The sequence below is a fragment of the Narcine bancroftii genome, chromosome 4 (assembly GCF_036971445.1).
Source record: "Narcine bancroftii isolate sNarBan1 chromosome 4, sNarBan1.hap1, whole genome shotgun sequence".
Lineage (NCBI taxonomy): Eukaryota > Metazoa > Chordata > Chondrichthyes > Torpediniformes > Narcinidae > Narcine > Narcine bancroftii.
This window is the reverse complement of record NC_091472.1, coordinates 54,628,123-54,651,082: the sequence shown is the minus strand read 5'-3', so window position 1 is coordinate 54,651,082 and position 22,960 is coordinate 54,628,123. Positions and strand designations below refer to the sequence as shown.

At 36.5% G+C, this 22,960-nt stretch overlaps 1 protein-coding gene across 7 annotated transcripts in view; it reads left to right on the top strand.

Moving 5' to 3' along the window:
• The window catches only part of prox1a (prospero homeobox 1a), a 128,141-nt gene that overhangs the window by 24,481 nt on the left and 80,700 nt on the right, over positions 1–22,960 (top strand). For 6 of the 7 annotated variants that reach the window (XM_069931315.1, XM_069931312.1, XM_069931308.1 and 3 more), the window contains one exon: positions 2,827–3,021. In XM_069931315.1, coding sequence (XP_069787416.1) covers positions 2,827–3,021 — 195 coding nt within the window. Of the gene's footprint in view, positions 1–2,826; positions 3,022–6,096; positions 8,571–22,960 lie in introns of those variants that run through there. The other variant, XM_069931313.1, reaches the window with a different exon arrangement.

Here is a 22,960-nt window from a genome sequence, read left to right as displayed (position 1 = left end):
GGTTAGAATGACTACTTTGAAAACCATCCACTTTGGTCACTTTAGTTGCCAGTTGTGACACATTCTAACTCTGAAGCCTTGAACTTTAATTTTTTTGCTAGCTCTTGAAATATCAATGGTGGTGTTGTTAGATGAAAAGAGGGAGAGGTTCTTGCTCAATTTGGATACAATAACAATTTTCAGTTTCAAATTACTGGTTTGAACCTGGAACTTTAGTTTTGTTCACAAAATAAGTAAACTGAAAAATAACCCAATCCTTGTGATATGATTGTACCTTTCAACTGAAGCAGCAAGAATATTAGCAACAGCCAAGTTGTTTACCAGGAGTTATGGATGACCAGAGTAGTATTTCTTTTTAGAGAAGTTATTTTTGAGCCTCCTTCACTTTCTCCTTTAAAATTGTCCATTTGGGGACCAAATCACTTGTGTGACCTGATTTCCTCTTAGGGCTACTTGTGCTGTTCTGCAAGTTGGTTTACTTCAATTTACTGATGATTGAGTAGGGACTTGTAGCACCTAAGAGATAGTAGACCTTCTTTCAGTTGAAGGTTCTGGCCCCAGACAAGGCCCAATCTTTTTCTCCAAGGTAAATAAGAAGTCTGCTGATGCTAGAAAACTGGAACAACCCACAAAATGCAGGAGGAAATCAGTGGGTCAGGCAGCATCTGTGGAAAGCAATACACAGTTGAAGTTTCAAGCCAGTTTTTGGCCAGAAACATCATTTCTATTTTGCTTTCCATGAATGCCACCTGACTGAGTGAGTGAGTATGTGTGTGGAGGATGCAAGGTGACTTGGACAAGTTAGGAGAGTGGACCAAGGCATGGCAGATGTAATATAATGTGAATATATATAAGGTTATCCACTTTGGAGGCAAGAACAGTAGAGAAGATTATTAGCTCAATGGTCTCCAATTAAGAAAAGGAGAGATGCAATGAGACCTGGCTGTCACTGTGCACTAGTCATTGAAAGTGGGCAAGCAGTGCGAATAGTGTTGGCATTCATAGCAAGAGGATTCAAGTACAGGAGCAGAGAGGTTCTACTGAAGCTGTACAGGGCCTTGGTGAGACCTCAGCTAGTGTATTGTGTAGAGTTTTTGTCTCTTATCTGAGGAAAAACATCCTTGCCATAGAGGGAGTGCAAAGAAGGTTCACTAGATTGATACCAGGGATGGCAGGACTTGCATATGAAGAAAGGCTGGATCTACTAGGCTATACTTGCTGGAATTTATAAGATTGATGGGGGAATCTTATAGAAATGTCTAAAATTCTTAAGGGATTGGATAGGCTAGATGTAGGAAAGTTGTTCCCAATGTTGGGGAAAACCAGAACCAGGCGTCACAGTTTAAGGATAAGGGGGAAGTCTTTTAGGTCTGAGATGAGATTTTTTTTCTCTGAGTGGTGAATCTGTAGAATTCTTTGCCGTAGGAAGTAGTTGAAGCCAGTTCTTTTATCTATATTTAAGAGGGAGTTTGATTTGGGCAGTGTGGCTAAGGGGATTGGGGGTATGGGGAGAAGGCAGGTACTGAGTAGATGATCAGCCATGATCACAATGAATGGCGGTGTAGGCTTGAGGGGCCAAATGGCCTAATCCTGCACCTATTTTCTATGTTTCTTTTCCACACATACTGAAATTATAGTGCCGATTGAAAATTTGTAGTGATGGGGGAGAAATTTGTCCTGTCAGTCACACTTATCAGTAAATCCGTGCATTGTTTTTTGCTTCCAAAAATGGGGTGCATCACCGAGCAATTACTTTGAAGGGTGTTCAATGCTATAAATTCTGATGGTTTATTTATTTTTTTCCCCAGACCCACATATCGATATTGGTGCCTGATCCAGATCACTAAATCAGAAAGGATACCATAGTGCATTTTTTAAAAATTACCTTAAAACTAGGGATTCACAGTGATTGGTGAGATTGAGGCTGAAGGTTTTATTAAAATAGGTGAATTTCAAAGGGTTACCAATAATATTTCATCAATTTGAAATGAGATTGCTTAGATTTTGTAGATATTCAATCATTTCATGATTGCTGAAGTTATTGTTTAAGCTATGATCCCTCTCTTTCACTTACTGATTTTTTTTTGTGCATGAACCAAATGTGAAAAGGGAAGAGTGCTTCCAGACTTTTTCCTCATCGGTCAGTTGGAGGAGCACCCAGCGTCCCATATGTATCCCCAGAAGGAAAGGACCGGGTTTTATTTTCTGTACTTCCTCATGGTGTCATACTTTTCTGCAAACACATGTTTGGGTGAAAGAATAGGAAATTAATTTACAAAAGTGGAATTTTATAGTCTGACCTAAACTATTTCATCACAGGAATATGAAAAGGTAGGATTATAAATGCTCATCACAACCTAAAGAATGCTGAGATCATTCATTTAAGATTAATTCTAGTTCAGATTTTATTCTGCTGGAGTTGGATGGGATGCTGTGTGCATCTTGCATGTCAAGAAAGATAGAAGAAAACATTTGAATAACTTTTTCCAAGAGGGAATAACCAAATATAATGAATGACTTGGGAATATATTAATTGACATGATTATCCAAATTATTTTTAATATTCTTTTCCAAAGATGTATCAATCATGTTTTTAGTTGTATTCTTCAAAGCAAAATTGCTTCATTAGTCTTGAAGAATATGGTTTCTATTGCACATTGATTCTAATGGCTGTCGTACACATATTTTCATGCATATCAATGAAAATGGCTATTTTGGATTTATTATGGAATATTGTATCACTTTATATTAATTGATGTTATTAACAAAGTATTATAGCAAATTGAAACTGGATCTGCTCATCCTGTTGTATTTTCCTATTGGCAGTTTAATAGGTGCATCACCTCACAGCTTATTAAATGGTTCAGCAATTTCCGAGAATTTTACTACATCCAGATGGAGAAGTTTGCTCGTCAGTCTATTAACGATGGAGTAACAAGCACGGAGGAGCTGACTGTCTCCCGTGACTCTGAACTCTTCAGAGCCTTGAACATGCACTACAACAAAGCAAATGATTTTGAGGTATGGTCTTATTTGTTTTATGTGAGCATTCAATAGTGTGAAGACTAATAATAATTGTGTGAAGCACAAAGTTCATTCCACTTTGTACAAAAAATGTATTTTTTTTTGCATTTGGAAAATGATGAAATGATTGGCCTGGATTTTTTAAATGTTCCTAAATTGAGAGATACTGAATGTACAAGTTGATGAAAGATTAGTTACAATAATACTGTTGAAAATGATATTGGAACCTTAAGTAACACTTCTTAACAATTGATGCCTGCTAAAATTATGTTACTATCCAAAGCAAACAAAATTAAAATCATAGCTTGAGGTCCCAGTCTTGAAAGTTTATAGATTGCTCTTTGTTGTCAGCTAATTTTGTGCTTTGACCTTGGGTGTTCTCAGCAGTTCGTCTTTGATGTCAGTGAAATTTAAATTCCACTGTGTCACCAAACTCATGGTATGACGCAATCTTTTTAGAGGTCACCCATACTAAAATATTTAAACGTGGTGATCATGCCTACTGTGTGGAAAGAAGTTGCATTTTTAAAAATACAACATGTGAACCAATATTTTAACATGCATGATGTATTTTTTGTTCATGGCACACATTTACTGAATTATTGAGCAAACATGAAAATTGATGTAAGCGTAGCTATTACGGTCTATTGCTGCAAAGGGACAGGACATTTTGGGGGGGGGGGGAGAAGCAGGAAGAGGATTCTAAGAGGAAATTTAGCCCTAAGGTATTGAGTTAATTTGAGATAAGTATGGGAAAACTGGTGCTAATTAAGATAATAATTCAGAATGCTGATGAGAATGTGAGAGGAAATTGATGATTTTCACCATTCAATGAAAGTTGCATTTGGAAAAGATACAAATGGATTGATCCTGCCATAAATCAAATGTCAATAGGGAGCAATGCATACACTTTAAGTAACAACATCCGGTTTTCCATTATAATTTCCGGCTGCTAAAGAAGTGTCCATTCATTTCGGGGTGAACATATGCCATTGGACTGCTGATACTGGAATCTTGAGCAATGAGGTACTGACGCAACAACATTGGTATAGGTCAGGCATGACCGATGGATAGGAATGGTCAGTCAACATGTCGTACCTGGACCCTTTACTGAGTCCAAAGTAGTTAGGGATATCAAAGGCGAAAGAAAAAAGAGGGAAGAAAGAAGCTGGAGAGATGTAGAGTATTGAACTGAAGATGGGAGAGATGGGTAGAGAGAGACTACAGTTTGGGGGTGGCAGGGGGGAAAAAACTTGGAGGAAAAAGTAAAAACAGGAGTAGGTAAAGAGACGGAAACAGTGGAATCTTTTATAGAGGTGGAGATGACCTAAAATGTTATCATTGTTCATGGCTAAGCTAAGCTTGAACTCCCAGTAGCCAACCCTGTAAAATTCCCTCAGCATTTTCACACAGACATGTTTGTCTTCTGCTTCATCCATTGTCAGGTTGAGGCCAAACATTACCTTGAGGAACAACACATCATATTCCTCCTGGACAGCCTTAAGCCTAACAGTGTAAATGTAATTCTCCCCTCCCCCCCCCCACCTCACTTTAGGCATCCTCCACATCTATCTGGTTCCACTCTTTTCATTCTCTTGATTACCCACTCCTGTTCCTCCTTTGCCCTCCAATTCCACCCCCCCCCAGAGCCTCTCTCTACCTGTCTCTCCAACTCTTGCACCTTCTGTCCAATAATTTATCATGTCCTTGCTTCTTCCATCCTCTATCTCTTCCCCCACCTTGATATACTTAGTATTTCACTTCCTACTCTAATCTCTAAAACATTGACCATTTCTCTACATAGATCATGCCTGAACTGGTGAGTTCCCCCAGCATATCACCTTGTTTGATCTCCATCAAAGGGCAAGATAATCAATTAGTTCTACTTTTCATCATATTGGTCTTTGTGCTGGTGGTTTTTTCCAGCTCCTGCCCTAGTTATCCCTGAGCACAGGTATGGTGTGGATTTGTTGGGAATAGAGGACCAAGCAGCAAGCCTACATTGGAAGTGTACTTTACTCTTCACAGCCTTCTGTACTGGCAGCTGTTAAGGCCATGTGGCTCAGAATTCTACTGCATGCAATCCACCTTAACAATAGTGGCATGATAAAATCATCCTGTGGGCCAATGTTGCTGAACCGGCCTTAAGTAATGTCTTTTATGTGTTTTTTTTAAAAACATGATTGGGGCAATAATGAATTATACCATTAAATTGAGGGGTTGGCTGTTGTAAATCTTGGAGGTAGTAGGTAATGCAGCCAGTGGGGTATGATTGGGAAAGGTGATAATTTATTCAGGAAGTTGGGTGTCCTGTTCGGTTCAAAGTATGATGAGTGGATGTGGTCAGACAAGCTTCTAAAGCTTGGGAATTGTGAGAGTTTTGGCCTTTGTGGAGAATCCTGCAATTCTAGTAAACCCCTGGTATTTGGCACCCATCGGGTTTGTGGATGCCAGATCTGTGAATTTTTTGGTTGCCTGAAATTCACTCTTACAATACCTAACTAATACACCTGCATTAAGAATAGCAGTTTAAAAGACAAAAGACAGTGTAAAATGTAAAATAATTTGAAAAAAAAAAATCTGTATTGTAGACCTTAATTATGTAAAGTTTATTTTAATCAGGTAATTCCCATAACTTACAAAATTTGTAACAGCATTGCATTAACTGTGCCTCCATCCTAATTAACCCCCCCTTCCAAGTTTACAGATAAAGCACTAATGGACTTAATAATGTTCTAATAAAGATAAGTATTTTTACGCAGCAAGGATAGGGAGATGCTTTGGAAGAGTCACCTCAGCAGTGAGTGGCATTGGCCAGCTCTTCATCCTGGGCAATGCCATTTTATTCAAACAGCTGCTGCGAGCGGGGCACGACCAGGGTGCTCCGCTAGCTAAATGTTTGCTCCCAGCTTCGCCACTGGTTTGTGTCGCTTTGGAGAACATTGACTTTCACAATTGTAAACTTTTATGGTATATTTATTTTTATTTATTCTTATTAATCCTAAAGCTGTATGCATATATTTTTGCTGGTTGCTTGTATTCCAGATAATGTGGATTTTATTGTATTTCAAGATTACCTGCTTTGTTTCCTGCTTTGGATTGGGCCAATCTTGGAAGCCTGCATCTAGACGTTACATCCCAGAACTGGTATCCAATGACAGAATATCATACTAATCATATGCAGTTCAAGTTTAGCACAGAGTCCAGCATGAAGTGGTGGCATTTACAACTGTAGTTTTAGAAAAAACCACACCAAAATGCTGGAGGAATTCAGTTGGTCTTTTCAACTTCTATAGGAGACTAAAATGTATTGCCAACTTTGTGGGGCTGAACCCTTCTTCAAGCCAGAAGGAGGAAATCTCAAATGTTCAGAATTCAAGCAATGGGGGTGAAATCCAGACCAAAAAAAGGTGTTAATTGGCTATGATAAGGGTCTAGGTAAGAATTTATCCCATTTGTGTGAAAGGAGATGGAATGGAGAGACAGACAGGGAAAGGGTGACAGGAAGAAGTGGTGGGGGGGGGGAAATTAATGAAAGTCAGAGAAGTTGTTATTAATGCCATCCGGTTGGAGGGTGCCCTGTTGGAAGTTCCTCCAATTTGTGGGTGGTCTCAGTCTGGCAGTGCATGAGACCATGGATAGGCCTGTCTGAAGGGCTCAAGGCGAAAATGATCTCTGCCTCTTATAGAGGCTGGAAAGACTGGGTGGCTGACTGACTGACTCAAGCATTTTGGTGTGTTTTTACTACAATCGCAGCATCTGCAGACTTCTGTGTTTCACTCGACATTTACAACTGGCCTGGTAGGTCCCAGTTTTTTTTTGTATAAATTTGATTCTGGTTCTTGGCACACTGTCTTGAGTTACATCTGTAAAAATGATTGAAATAGCTATGGAAACATATATTATGTACAGCATGAATTCATTATTTTGTAAAGCTGCCAGTTGTATCACAATGAAAACACTCATTGACCCATAAAGGCAAGCATTGGCAAGACTTGTGAAGGAACCAAGCTTGTCCTGTACAACCTTGGTGAATGATATCCCAGGTTACAAGATGAGGAGGGTGTGAGGGGAAGAGAGGAAAGTGTAGATCGGGAGAAGTGGATGAAGGGAAGAGTGGGGAAAAGAGATGGAAGAAAATAAATGGTACAAGAAGGTGAGATAGCAAGGGACATGGTGCACTTATGACTAACATGATCCTGGAACATCAGGCCTGAGATGTATTTCACCTTGTAAGCTAACTATGCTACAATATTACCAGCCAAGGGCTGTTCAAGTCACCATGGCACAAATTCGATGCATTAATCAGCAGTAGCACAGAGTTCACACTACCGACCATCCATGATGCAAAACTTCCATTCCCACCCCACAACTTGCACAGAGTATTTTGAAAAGACCTCATCTCTTTCCATCATATTACCTTGTACCTTGTGTGGTGGGAATGAATAGAGATTGTGTATCATTCATCTGCCAACATAGTAAGAAAATGTAAGATCTGTTCTGAATTTGCAGGGCTTCTATCAGTATTTGCTAATGGTAAACTCTAGCTCCACTTTTCTTCCTTTAAAACAGGGGTGTCAAACTCAAATTCACAGAGGGCCAAAATTAAAAACTTGGACTAAGTCATGGGCCAAACTAAATATTGAAAATTTTCATCATCATCCGCATGTTTTCTCTTCTTTCAACATGTGTAATGTTAAACTTTTTCTTATTAAAATAAATGTTTAATAATAGTTTTGGTTAAACACTTTCCAGAAGAAGCATTAACAAATGAGAAATAAAATATTCAATAAATAATATTTCTCTATAGCCTTTAAGCTCCTTTTAAATGTTTTTTTTTTCACAAGCCAACAAGTCAAAAAAATAACAACTTGCTTCAGGTTTGTCTTTTAAAATGATGAACATATAGTCTGCCTCCCACCTGTCTTGAAAGGTCCTGTTTTCTGTCTTTCGTTTGGCCATTTTCCGTAAGGGGTTTATTCCATGTGAGTTGGGCGACAGGTCGCAGATGCTAATGAAAGTAAAGAGAGGAGGTGGGGGCGATTAGCGGGCTGATGCCAACGCGTTTGCAAAGCATTCTGGGATTTGTAGTATTAGCTGTGCATGCGCTATACTGGCGCGGCGGCCAGCTCTAATACATATTTGATATGATCTTGCGGGCCAAATATAATTATATCACGGGCCAAGTTTGGCCCGCGGGCCTGAGTTTGACATGTGTGCTTTAAAATGTCTACAAACATTTAAAATGGTAAGGAATAAGATGTAATTAATTTTCAGTGTTGGAAGGTTGAAGGGCAGTAATCAAAAGATAAATGAATGGATTGAAGAGGGTGCCTTATGATGAACTATAGCTTTAAGGTATAAAAATATTTCCACCAAAGCTAACTTCTGATGAGTGGAGCACAATTGCAGTCCTGATTTCGGTCAGAACTGTCAAGTTGTCATTAAGACGTATTGCTTCCATTTGGTTAATTCAATCTGGCTTATTTTGATTAATGTGTTAATTGGTTGTCATGTTATTTGAATAAACTGATTCTCTCATTCTTCACCAGTCTACTTTGCATCATTTTTAAATCAAACATCACTATTTATGCACAATCTTCAATTCCAGCTCCTCAACAAATGTTAATGGCAAGAATTAAGTTTTTGTATTGTTCAGCAAGTTCATGCAGAACTTGGGAGATTAAGGCTGAGATGTTACTTTTGTAAATCTAATGACAGAAGGTTACAACTTGATCAACAGCCTTTCAATATTTACATAAATGTGTTTCTGCACATCAACTTAAAGTATTTTATACACCTTTCTATTTTCCTGGCATGTGAGTGCCACTGGCAAGACCAGAGTTGCTACCTATCCCCATTATTGACTCTAAGAATGTCAGTGGTGGAAAATTTTGCAATGCAATTAAATGCATCAGCTTGTGCCTAAATTTAGTTTGGATCTTTCTGCAGGCAGACACTGAATGTTTCAGTTTCTGAACAATTGTGAATGAAAATTGTACAACAAACAATTATGTTTGATTTTAAAGTGATCCAAAGTTCAGAACTGTTGAAGAAGTTTAAAATCCAGTTTATTCAAATAACATGGCAGCTGTAAATCACAACACACATTAAATAAAGCAGACACAGTTCAAGTAAGTGCATTACTGGATCAGGCTAAAACAAATGATGAACAGTGGTATATTTGCATGCCTTTTGTGATTCTTTTGTGATCCTTTTACTCACACATGTCAAACTCAGGCCCGCGGGCCAAATTTGGCCTGTGATATAATTATATTTGGCCCGCAAGATCATAATCAAATATGTATTAGAGCTGGCCGCTGCGCCAGTATAGCGCATGCACAGCTAATACTACAAATCCCAGAATGCTTTGCAAATGCATTGGCGTCAACCCGCTAATCGCCCCCACCTCCTCTCTTTACTTTCATTAGCATCTGCGACCTGTCGCCCAACTCGCATGGAATAAACCCCTTACGAAAAATGGCCAAACGAAAGACAGAAAACTGGACCTTTCAAGACAGGTGGGAGGCAGACTATATGTTCATCATTTTAAAAGACAAACCTGTTTGTCATTGAAGCAAGTTGTTATTTTTTTGACTTGTTGGCTTGTGGAAAAAAAAATACATTTAAAAGGAGCTTAAAGGCTCTAGAGAAATAGTTATTGAATATTTTATTTCTCATTTGTTAATGCTTCTTCTGGAAAGAGTTTAACCAAAACTATTATTAAACATTTATTTTAATAAGAAAAAGTTTAACATTACATATGTTGAAAGAAGAGAAAACATCCAGATGTTGTTGAAAATTTTCTTTTTTTTAAAAACTTTATTTAAAGGTTTTATCACAGGAATAAAAAGAAAGATTACATTTAAAGAAAAGATATAAAATAAAATAATATAATTACAATACAACATTAAAAACCTAACTTAATTCAACCTAACCCCCCCTACATATACAATAACTAAAAATCTATATATATAAAAAAACCCACCCTTCCCCTCCCCCAAAATAGTGAAGAATTAGTAAAATTAATAATATTATGTATTAAAAAACACACAAAAAAAGAAAAATATGACAAATAAAAATAATTAAAAAAATAATTTATCAGATCTAAAATATCACATCTAAGAACATACTTAAATCAAACTTAATTGCATATACTTAACAAATGGAGTCCACTTCAACTTATAAAAAGACATTTTATCTTGAATTGAAAAAGATATCCTTTCCATAATTAATCAAGACTTCATCTCTAAATACCACCTGTCCAAAGTTAGTATATTTCTATCTTTCCAAGTAGACGCTATACATTTCTTGGCCACTGCTAAAGCTAAATAGATAAAAGAAATCTGATAATCGTTTAATCCTGAATCAATTAATGATTGCATATTCCCTAATAAAATATATCAGGATCTAATACAACACAAATATTATATAATCTATTAAATATAGATTGAATACCTTTCCAAAACTGTTGCAATCGGTCACAGGACCAGACAGTATGTAAAAAAAGTACTAGCTGTCTGGTCACAACGAAAACAACAATCTGACTTACTAAGACCAAATTTTTTAATTTTTCTGGTGTTAAATATAATTGATGTATAAAATTATAATTAATCATCGCTAATCTAGCATTAATCAATTTCCGAATATGGTTTTGACAAATTTCCATCCAAGCTTCTTCAGCTATTGTAGAACCTAAATCTTTTTCCCGTTTCAACTTATCTTTATCCCAATCTTTCTTACTTTCATTTTCTTGTAAAATACAATACATATCAGATATATACCCATTTTCTGGTATTGAAAGTACATATTTCTCAAAGCTAGTTTCAGGCAATAAAGTCATTTGCCGACCACATATCTGTTTTACAAATGATCTTAACTGATAGTACACAAATACAGAATTTCCACTAATACCAAATTTCCTTTGTAATTCCTCAAAAGAACAAAAATGTCCTTCAAAAAAACAATCAGATAAATTTTTTATTCCTTTCCTTTCCCATTGTTTCAAAGTGATATTGGAGATCGTAAAAGGAACAAGTTGATTATTATATAATGGCAATCGCCCAGACCATTTATTTTTAAGCCCCATTTTATCAAGTTTACTCGTCCATAGATTCAATAAATGTTTCAATATTGATACATCATAAGTTCGTAACAAATTTTTATTCCGAAAATTTTCAATAAATATTTAATTTGGCCCACGACTTAGTCCAAGTTTTTAATTTTGGCCCTCTGTCAATTTGAGTTTGACACCCCTATCGTACTGGTAATTGGAGTGGTTGTCCAATGGTCAGCAGACTGAATTGCATGTTGTTATAATTTATTTTTCTTCAATACTTCTGAGTTCCGAGTTGTAAAACTTAAACATCTTGTTAGCAGAATATTCTGAGAATTTCTCAATAAACCTTGATGGTTCTAACCAGCTCTATTTATGCCCCCAAAAATCATATAATTTTGTTCAACTTCTAATCTGTTATCCATCATTTCTGTTTAATTTACAGTAAATTTATTTTCCTCGTATTGTGGTGAATACCTGATTAGTCTATGGGAGAAGAAATCATTTATCTGTTGTGAATAAGAGCAGCTTTATTCTTAGACTGAGCTGTTATTTGATCTCATCTTTCTAATAGTTGAAGTCTGAAGCTTCTCCATTCTGTACCTTTAATACATGACCGGTTTTGTCGATCTATCATTTCTTTTTAATTTGCATATTATTCCTGTTTTGTAATTACATTTGTATTCCTACAACAGATTGTATTTCAATGCATTACTTTCAAAGCAATGTAATGCTGCCTTTACTCATGAAAATTATTAGAGATTTATCATACAGCATCTTCCTTTTTCATTGTATCTAATATTATTTTGTCTCTGTATTTAATCACGTCCCCACTTCTGGCCTTTTGCAATTGAATGAGGCTCTAAAGATGCTGGGGGATGGGATACTTCTCTATTAGGATATCCAGAGGATGGGCTGATTAAATTCCTAATATCCACAGCCATCTTTCTTTGCAGGTACATGATTCCAATTAATTGGATTGCCATCCACCATGGAAGTAGGCCACTTGGCCCACTGTGTCCTTTCTGACCAGTGGGGACCTATCCTTATTAATCATCTTTCATCATTTGGCCCTGAGCTGTGTAGTGAAACATGAAAGTCTGCAGATGCTGTGATTATTATAAAAACAAAAAAAATGCTAAAAGAACTCAGCAGGTCTTGCAGCATCCATAGGAATTAAAGATATATTACTGTCATTTTGGGCCTAAGCCCTTCTTCAAGGTATGGAAAAAGCAGGCAGCGTCTGAATAAAATAAATGGCATGGGGAGAAGAAGGGACCAACAGACAAAAGGTGATAATTAGATATGGAGAAGAGGCCAGGAGAAAGGAAAGGAGAGAATTGATGAGTGGGGAGGGGAGATGGGTTTGGTTTGTGAATGCAGAACTGAGGTAAAAGAGACAAGAGGGGAAATGGAAGAGAGATGGATAGAGCTACAGGATAGGAGATAGAGGGAGGGGAGTGTGGCACACAGAAACTGGAGAAGTCAATGTTCATGCCAACTAGTTGAAAGATTCCCAGATGGAATATGGGTGGTCTCAGTCTGGCAGTGCATGAGATCACCTGCAAATTGGTGGAACAACCCCTCTTATTCCACCTGGCATCCTCCAACCTGATGGCAATTACATTGATTTCTCCAGTTTCCGTTTACCTACACCCCCATCCCCTCCCTATTCTCTCCTTTCCTTTACCCCTGTCCTCCTTTCATCCCTTTTCCCTCTGCCTCCTTTGCCTCAGCTCTGCATTCACAGAGCTAACTCCTCTCACCCTATCAATTCTCTCCTTTCCTTTCTCTTGGTCTCTTCTCCACATCCAATTATTACCTTTTGTCTGTTGGTCTGTTCTCCTCCCCCTGACATTTTTTTTCAGACTCCACCTGCTTTTTTCCTACCTTGAAGAAGAGCTCCGGCCTGAAACATTGTTAATATATCTTTACCTCCTATGGATGCTGCAAGACCAGAGTTCTTCCTGCATTTCTGAGTTTTTATTGCTAGCCTTCTGTTCCTGTTTGATTCAAGTACTCATTTCACACTTAAATGCTGTCACAACTTTCCATGCAGTGTATTCCAGGTGCTTATCATTCTCTGGGTAAAAAGGTCCCTCCCCAATCTCCTAAAAATTCTCTTGCTCCTAACACTATTAACTGCTCAAGTTTTATCTACTTCCAATGTGGGGAAAGGTTTCCTGAAGACTATGCTCCCCTCATAATTTTGTATCTCACTCATGTCCCCTCTTAACTGCTTTCTGTGCTCCAGGGAAAATGGACTTAGCCTTTTCAGTTTCCCTTCATGACTGACACACACCATCCCATGCAACATCCTGGTGAATTGGTTTAGCTCATAACTATTCTTTTATCAGGGTGTCTTAACATTACAGTCAATTAAAATCTGTCTTGATGTCACGAGCACTCTCTTTCCCGACTTGTAGATTCAATGGTCTGGAATCGTGTAGCCCTGACAAAACCAAAACTGAATATTCGTGAGCAGGTTATTAGTGAATAAATGCAGATTAGAGCACAAATGATGAGACTTTTTCCATGATTTTCTGTGGAATGCAAGGAGCCCAGCTGCGTAGAAATTATCTGGATTGTTTTGTAGATGGGACAATATGGAAAATTGTTTTGGGTTTTTCCTGCAAATTAAAATCTTGTGACTGACTGGGTTGGAACAGTTTAGCTTCTTCTGGAGCATAGCTTTTCTATTTACATTCTGTCCTGTTACTACACCTTTTTGCTGTACTTGATGCTCTGTTGATTTTCAAAATCATGCAAAGTAATTCAAATAGGGTGGCAACTGGTTTCTACGGTGGTGGGAACATGGTTACTATGGTGTTGGAAAGTTGAGATAGATCAATCACTCAGTACTCCTAGCTGAAACTAGTTGTATTTCAATATCTTTGGCACTCACTTACTGGCTTCCACTGTCATTAATGATTGGAATATTTTTGTCAGCTTTTTATTCATCCATTATGATGCAAAAGGCACAGCTGGGCATATTCAGACATTTAATCAGATCAAAGCTTTGCAATTGTGCAGTGTTATTCAAGGTGGACGAGTACTGTTTTATGAAGTCATGGAAGAAGGTAAGTGATATTAGCGAAGGGCTATCCTTGTTTTTTTTTCCTGGAGTCATTTGTTGCTGTGGCTTCTTGATACTGGAAGAACTCAGCCGGATGAGCCTATTCTGTGTTTGTTTTCAATATAGTTCTGTGGTAAAGACTGCAGATGCTCAAATTGTGAGCAAGCAGGCAATTGCTGGAAGAGCTCAATGGGGCAGGTAGTATCCATAGGTAGAAAGGGTCAGTCAGGGTTTCCAATCTAAAGGCAAAATGGAGTGATACTTTTAACACCTGAATAAAGGAGGAATGAAGCTGGTAAAGGCGATGTGGTGTTGGACAGAAGGTGTGAGAGATGGAGAGACCAGTTGAAGGAAAGACTACTAGGAAAGGTATAGGGGAGAAAAGTACAGAAGTAGGTAAAAACAAAAAAATAGAAAGAGTGAAATGAGACAGAGGTTAGCTGAAGTTCTTGCCACATCAGGCTGTCCAGGAGGAATATGATGTTATTTCTCAAATTTAGTTTGGTCACCCCCAACTATGGATGAGACTTGGGATAAGTGTATATTTCCAGGAATAATTTCACTTTTTTGTGATCATATCAGGAAGTGTCTATTGGGGGCGGAAAGGTGGGTGGGGAGAGCGGGAACAGCAGACAAGAGAGTCTCACAGACTTGTCCCTGCAAACAGTGGATAGGGGTGGAGAGGGAAATATGTGGTTGGTGGTGCGATCACACTGAAGCTGCTGGAGGATAATACTTCTTGTTCATGTGCAGAACTTGACAATTTCACCTCCAACTTCAACCTGGCCTTTAAATTTACCTGGACTGTTTCAGATTCCTTCACCTCTCTGTCACCTTCTTTGGGGGAAAAAGCTACCCACAGACATCTATTACAAATCCACTGCTAACTGGATTATACCTCTTCCCACCCAAGTCTCTTGAAAAGATGCCATCCACCCCTTTCTCTCAATTCCTCTGCCCTCACCACATCTGTTTCCAAGATGAGAATTTCCACTCCAGCACACCTGAAAAGTCCTTTCTCCTTTTAAAAAAAAAAAATCATGGATTTCCCTTGATTGTTATTTATCTCCTCCATTTCTTGTAATTCCAACTTCACCCCACCTCCTCCACAGGCAGAACAAGGACCCTCACTTTCCACTCCACCTGCCTCTGCATCTGACGTATTATCCCCTGATACTTCTGCTAACTTCATTGTGATCCCATCACTAGCCACAAATTGCCCTCTTTACCTCCATCTGCTTTTTGCAGGGGTTTGGCTCTCAGATTCTCCCTAGTCTGATCTTCCTTCCTCACCCACCCTTCTACCTACTGAGACACTTCCCTCTGTAACTGCAGAAAGTGCAAAGCCTGACCCTACATCTCCCCCTCGCCTCTATCTAGGGTCACACAGACATTCCAGGTGAGGCAGAGCTTGACTTGTCTATCAGTCAACCTAATCTACTGCATTCTGTGTATTTGCTATGGCCTCTCTTAGATTGAGAGCAAACCACCCCCCCCCCCACCGACCCATGCTCTCTTTGTGGGTCTAAGTGCGCCTCTTGTAGCCAACCAGTTCTACTTGATGTAAACATGAAAAACACATCATCTTCCTCCTGGAGAGCCATAACCCTAATTGCATGAACATTAATTTTTCCACTTTGGGTAACTTCCACCCACTTCTAGTTCCACTCTTTACCTACTCCTGCACTGTTTATATTTTTCCAACTTTTCTTCCTTCCATCTTCCTTGCAGTCTATCTCTCTCTCACCTTCTGCACTATACACCATCACTTGGCCAATTTCTTTCCCCATTTATATACATGATATCAACCCCTTTCCAGCTTTGTCTCTGTAAGGGTCTTGATTTGAAATGTTCACTGACCATTTCAACCATGCATGCTGTCTAACCCATTTGTTTGTAAATAGAAAAGAAGAAAGATTTTATTTTATGTAGCAGTAGGTGCCAGGAATGAGCTGCCAAGGAGAGTGGTGGAGGCAGACACAATAGTAACATTGAAGAGACTTCTAGATAGATGCATCAATATGAAGAGAATGAGGGATTTGTCTTGTGTAATGAATCCTTTCCAACCCATGTCCCCCAATTAACCTATTCCCTCGTGCATTTTGAAGGGTGGGAGGAAACTGGTGCACCTGGAGGAAACTCGCACAGCCACTGGGAGAACATACAGTCCTCATAGACTGTGCTCGATTCAACTTGTGTCGCTGGCGCTGCAATGGTGTTGCACTAACTGCTGCCTTTAATCGTACCGCAAGTGGCCGAGATTTTGGGCATAATTTCAGTGCAGATATAGTGGGCTAAAGTGCCTGTAACCTACTCTACTGTTCTATGTTAAGTATTCTATCTTCAACTTAAATATTACTTGTACTTTTGACCTAATTTTAGAGATTTATTCTATTTGTTGGAGATTTTTTCTTTTGAACTACATTTGAGATTCTTTCCAATCTATAACCAAAAGAGAAGTGAAAGAAGTTTAAATTATTCTTAAATTTTTTTTCACATCAACTTTATTGCTGCCAACGATGAAAATTGTGAATTTTTTTAACTTTTGAAAAGAAATGCTTAATACAATTATTGCCTTTAAAAGCCAATAAATGCAGCTCTTTTAAAGTAACTGCTCTTCCCTTTTTCCATCTCTTGCCAACTTTCAGAATTTAATGTCAGCAAAACAAAGTTTAACTTAGTGACAATATTTTGAATATTCAATTCAAAGATTATTTTATTCAAATGGTACTGTTCAACAATATGAAAATTACATCAAAATTACAAAAGGCTTACTGTTTAAAAAGAAATCGTTTTTAAAAAAAATAAATAAAATTATAAGCCAATTTACATCAGTGTCTTGGAATGTTGAGATGCAGGTCACAGGCTGATATGTACAGAAGATAGAAATCTTGTTTTTCCTCCTTGGATGAAAAAGAAACTTGTATGAATTAATCTGGGGATAGCTAATTGTGTGCCATTTCAGAGCTAGTTGGCGTCAGCCTGAACAAGTATTCCTCATTTTTTGTCCTTTCAACCATAAGATTATGATGGAATAACAGGAGGAAATAACTTTTGGAAAAAACAGAGTTAGTAATTTCCAATAAATAATAATGCTCGCCTGGCCTTAATGCCTCCTGTGATTTCTAATGAAAGAATGCATGGCCAAGTGAATTGAAGTGAGCATTCCATTGTTTAATATGTGCTTTGAAAATCATTTCCTTCCATAGTAAATTTCCTGCTTGCAACACCTTGCTGAGCAGTGGCATCATTATACACCCTGTGTATTTTTGGCACAGAGGTTCCAAGGAAACTAAATTACCCCAATGAGCTGACCAATATTGTCAAGTAACATGACTAATACTTAACCAATTTATCACTTTGTCACCTTGCAGAATCTGATTCCTACTAGTAAGGCAAAGGCCCTTGAAGAATTGTCTCCAGTCTTTGAGTTAAATTGAAGCCAAGCAAGGCTATTCTGTAAAACATATCCTGGTTACTTGTTTGCATTTTTCACATTTGAATATTCTTCCAACAAGGTGCACAAACATGCACATCCCATATGCATGCAAGTTGCAACTTTTCAATTAGCTTTACACAGCCAGTTTCTGTGTATCTGCAATATTTTTGCTGATCTGAAAAATATTTTTTTTAATTTAAAATTTTAAATTAAAATAATTATTTTTTGAAGATTTTATTTTTGTTTTTTTTTCCATAAATGTGCATATCAAAATTTTCCATTTTCAAGATGATTGTTTTTTTTTAAAAAAAGACTTCATTGGGGAGGTTGCTTGTATTTTTATAATAGTAGCACCTTTATTTATGTGTGGCCCTAAATAATCCAAATGTGGTTGCTATATTTTTTTTTGATTGTGATTTTCTCCATAGATCTGCAACTGTTTATCTCTGTCTTTCGTCGTGCTATATGTAGAGGGAACTCAGATTTCCAAGTAATCGCAATACAATTCTTAGTCACAGCTAAAGCTATTTTAACAAATGAAATTTAGTTAGTTTGTTACTTATTTCAATAAAATTGCCCAAAAGATGAGCTCTGGGTCATCTGTGAAGGCCACCCCTGTTATCCTTGTTAGTATTTCACTAATGTCCTTCCAGAACGGACTTGCCTTCACACACCACTACGTAGCATGTACAAATGTTCCTATTTCAATTCCGCATCTAAAACTCATCTCCGATATTTCTGATTTTGATTTGTGTAATATCTGTGGTGTGAGATATAATTGGTGTAGAAAATTATATTGCACTAATCTGTATCTTGCATTTATAATTGATGTCATGCTATCCAAACACCAATCAGACCACCATCTTTCCATTACTGCAACTCCTAAATCTGACTCCCATCTCTCTCTCTTGATCCCTGTAAGCCTGGTTTTGCACTTTCATTGTGGAGAGCAAAGTAAGTTTTGGATATAAATTTAGGTGTGTTCCCCAGCCAAATTGTCATTCCATCTCACTAATTTCAGGTGGGACTAAGTTTGGACCCCATCTTCCTCTCAAGAACTATCTTAACTGGAGAAAGCAAAAGATTGTCCCATTAGCTACTTCGTACTTCATTCTTAATTGTTCAAATGACTCAAGAGATCCTTCCCTATAACAATAATCAATATATCTTCTTTCTTTTTCATACCATGAATTCAATATTTTGTTACCCAGATTCATTTTTACATAATGGTGTCCTCAGTGATAGACCTGCTTTTTTCCCTGATACATTTATTTATTTTTTGCCATATTCTAATCCTGTGTAGTAATATAGGATTGTCTTTTTTTTGTTACTTACTTTTATTCTCTCCTCTTTAATTGAATTAATCCCATTCAATTTCATGAAGGGGGACTGTTTTCTTCAAAGAAATCTTGCTTGTGCTGATAGATGATATTTCTTAAAATCTAGGAGTCCAAGATCTCCCAATTTATAGTTCCTTGTTAACTTTTCCAGTGCAATTTTTGGTACTTTACTATGCCATAGGAATTGTCTTATGCAATTATGTAATAATTTAAATAAATTTTTAGTATAATAGGCAATGATTGAAAGAGATACTGTAATCTTGGTATTACCTTCATTTTTTCTACAATTTACCCTTCCTATTAATGTAATTGGCTGATCTTTCCATTTCTGTAAAACCTTTTCTAAAAGAGGGGTATAATTGGGGTTATATAAATCTGTAAATTATTACCTGTCATTATTCCTAAGTATTTAATTCCATCCTTCTTTGATTTTAAATCTACTACTTTTTTGGTATCTTTCATAATCAATGGCATTATCTCACTTTTGTCCATATTTATTTTATATCCATATCTTCCATATTTATCTTCCATATTTCCCTAATGTTGTTTATAATCTTCTCAATGATTCAGTTGGGTCAGACATATAAAATAGCACATTATCAGCAATAAACTAATTTTAAGTTTTTCCTGTCCAACTTTGAAGCTCTTAATATCCAGATCTTTTATAATCTCTTCCTGAGGTTCAATAGCTAGTGTGAATAATGCTCGAGATAGGGGACACCCCTGTCTACTCGATCTACTCAAGGGGGAAAAAAAATACATGACATTTAAGTATTGGTTATAATTTTAGCTTGTGACTTATGATGAGTTTTTTAAATCCAATTTTAAATTTTCTACCTATACCAAAATTTTCCAACATTTTGTATAAGAAAGACCATTCTAGTTGGTCTTTTCTGCATCTAAAGAAAGTTATGTTTGGATGCAGTCATGATTTTGCCATATGTATTGAATAATCTACTTGGATTATTTGAAGAATTTCTTCCTTTAACAATTTCCACCTTATCTGGATGTATTAGTTTTGGTAAATACTCACCCACTCTGTTGGCTCGTGCCTTTGCTATAAATTTATAATCTGCATTCAGAAGTGATATTGGTCTGTATGATGAGGTTTTTAATGAATCTCTACCTTTCTTCAGTAGCACTGTAATTATAACAGTTGAAAAAGTTTCCGGGAGGTTTGGGTCTCCATCGCTTGGTCTATTGCATCCATCAACAAATCTTTAAATAGTCTATAGAACTCAGGAAGTAGCCCTTCTTCCCCTGGGGACTTATTAGCTTATAAAATACCCAGAGTTTCTTCTATTTCTTCCTTTGTAAAAGGTGCATCTAAGTAATTTTTTTCCCCTCTCTCTTCTAGTTTAGGAAGTTCAACATTTGTTAAAAATTCTTCCATCTCGTTTTTATCTCCTACTAATTCTGATTTTATATAGTTTCTTATAGAATTGTCTAAACATGCTATTTATTTCTTTTTGATAATATGTTATAGTATTATCTTCTGTTTCTGCATTTATCATTCTGGATGACTCCTGTGCTTTAACCTGCCAAGATAACATTTTATGTGTCTGTTCTCCCAGTTCATAATATTTTTGTTTAGTTTTAATATTTTTTTTTCTATTCTATGTTTGTAGTGTATTGTAACTTTTTATTCTCTAATATTTTATATTTTTCTTGTGTTCCTGATATCTGATATTTTTTTCAATTTTGTTATATTCTTCTCTAAATCTTCTAAATCTCTCACATATTCTCTCAAAATTTTTAGTATAAGAAATAATCGGTTTCCTTGGATAAGCTTTAAGCTTATCCATAATAGAAAACCATTGTCAGTGGAAATAAAAAAAATTCACAATTTATTTCTGTTTCATAATAAATTCACAAAAATTCTTCCTCTTTAGTAATGTAGCATTAAGGTACCATCTATATATATTTTCTTGCTTTTTCATTATCATAATAGTTAATGCTAATGGTGAGTGATCTGATAAAAATCTTGCCAAATACTTTCTTTGTGCCACTCTACTTTGCAGCTGAGCAGACATTAAAAATGAGTCAATCCTTGTATGTGAATCATGTATGCTTGAAGAGAATGAGTAGTCTCTTTTTAAGGGATTGAGTCGCCTCCTTATATCAATTGCATTTAAATCCTTCATAAATAACCATGTCATTTTTGCAGCTTTCACCCTTGATATTATTCTGCTGATTTGTCTAATATTGGATCTAAACATAAAGTGAAATCTCCCATCAGTGTATTTTGTCTTCCTCCTGCAGTTTTTCACAAAGACTTCATCATAATTTGGGGCATAAATGTTCATAAACAGCCATGATTCTGCATAAATTTTGCAGTGTGCCATTACAAATCTTCCAGTTAACATCTCTTCTATTATTAGTATATTTATATTAATAAAAATTGTTACACCCGTTGCTTTTGATCCAAATGAAGACTATATTACTTGCCCCACCCATCCTCTTTTTAATTTTGTGTTCCAATGTGGTTAGATGTGTTTTTTTTTTTGAAATTTATTTATAGTATCTCCATATATTCATTTCAAATTGACTTAGTATAATATTACATAATAGATACTAAATAATTTTCAAATTTTCACCCCCCTCCCCACCTTCCCTAACCCCTTAGGAAACCACCTTGTGGTGGTTAATTCCCAAAAACCCAAATGGGTGTGGTATAAACCACAAGTGGCATATGACTTTCGGGAGCAGAAGTACCACTCCCTTCCCCCCCCCCCTCCCCCCCCAGGCAGACAAAATACAAACCGAAAAATCATAATTTCTTATATCCATAAAACCCTGGTCCATCAATTTAACCAATCTTATTCATAAACTCTTTTTTTTGAAAATCCAAACTTGATATTAAATTTTGCACCCTTTCCACCCTCCCAACACTGAGTTAAACATTGTTTACAATCAATAAAAGTTTTTTTTTTATTTTTTTTTCAAGTCTTCCTGAATTTCATCCACTGAATTAAAACACCTCTGAACATCCCAGTTCAACACCGAATCTTCCATTCTTCTCAGTCTCAAGTTGAATTTGTAGCTTACTTTCAAAAAAAGTTTTTTTTTCAAATCTTTTAAAATTTTCTTGAACATAATTCCTTCGGTCTTGATCTTCTAAAGCATCAATGTTATTCATAAGTTCTTTCTTCTGTGTTTCCCAATTTAATACCAAATTTTCCACTTTGTCAATCTTCTCAATGTTAAGTTGAAATTATTGTTTATTTTCAAGAAAAACTTATTCAAAATTTTTAACTCTTCTTGGACATTGCTCCTTCGACTTTAATTTTATAAATCATCAATCTTGTTCATAGTTTCTTTCTACTGAATTTCCAAATTTAATAATAAAGTTTCCGTTTTTTCCAATTTTCTCAATATTAAACTGATCTTGTTGTTTAGTTTAAAAAAAACCTTTTCAAAACTATTAAAATCTGTTTGCAATGTATGCATACTCACAGATAATAAATTTACTCTTCCAATATTCCATCCAAAAAAAATCACTAATAAACCTTATTGCAAGTCAAGGAGTTCCATATATATGTTTATCTTCAGAAAATATTTCAAATATTTCAAATCAACATTCGTCGCCATCTTTCAAAAAGGAGTCCGAAATCAACTTTAATAAGTTCTGTTCTTGAGAAAATTCCAGCACCAACTCCAGCTCTGTCCGGGCAAATAAGTCAAATTTCTTCCAAAGTCAAAGAATGTAATTTTGTTCTGTATTTATAGATAATAAATTCATCCTTCCGATATTCCATCCAAAAAAAATCACTAATAAACTTTAATGTTATCTGGATTTTTAAAACTCACGGGCAACCAATCCCAATTACTGCAATTTATCTTCATAAAACATTTCAAATCAATATTCATCACCATCTTTCAGAGGGGTGTCCAAGGCCAGCTTATCCGACAGTCCAATTAATGAGTTCCGTTCTTAAGAAAATTCCAGCCTTGACTCCGTGGTTCTGTCTGGGCAAGTAGGCCGAGTTTCTTCCAAAGTTGGAGAGTGTAGTTTTGTTCTGTAT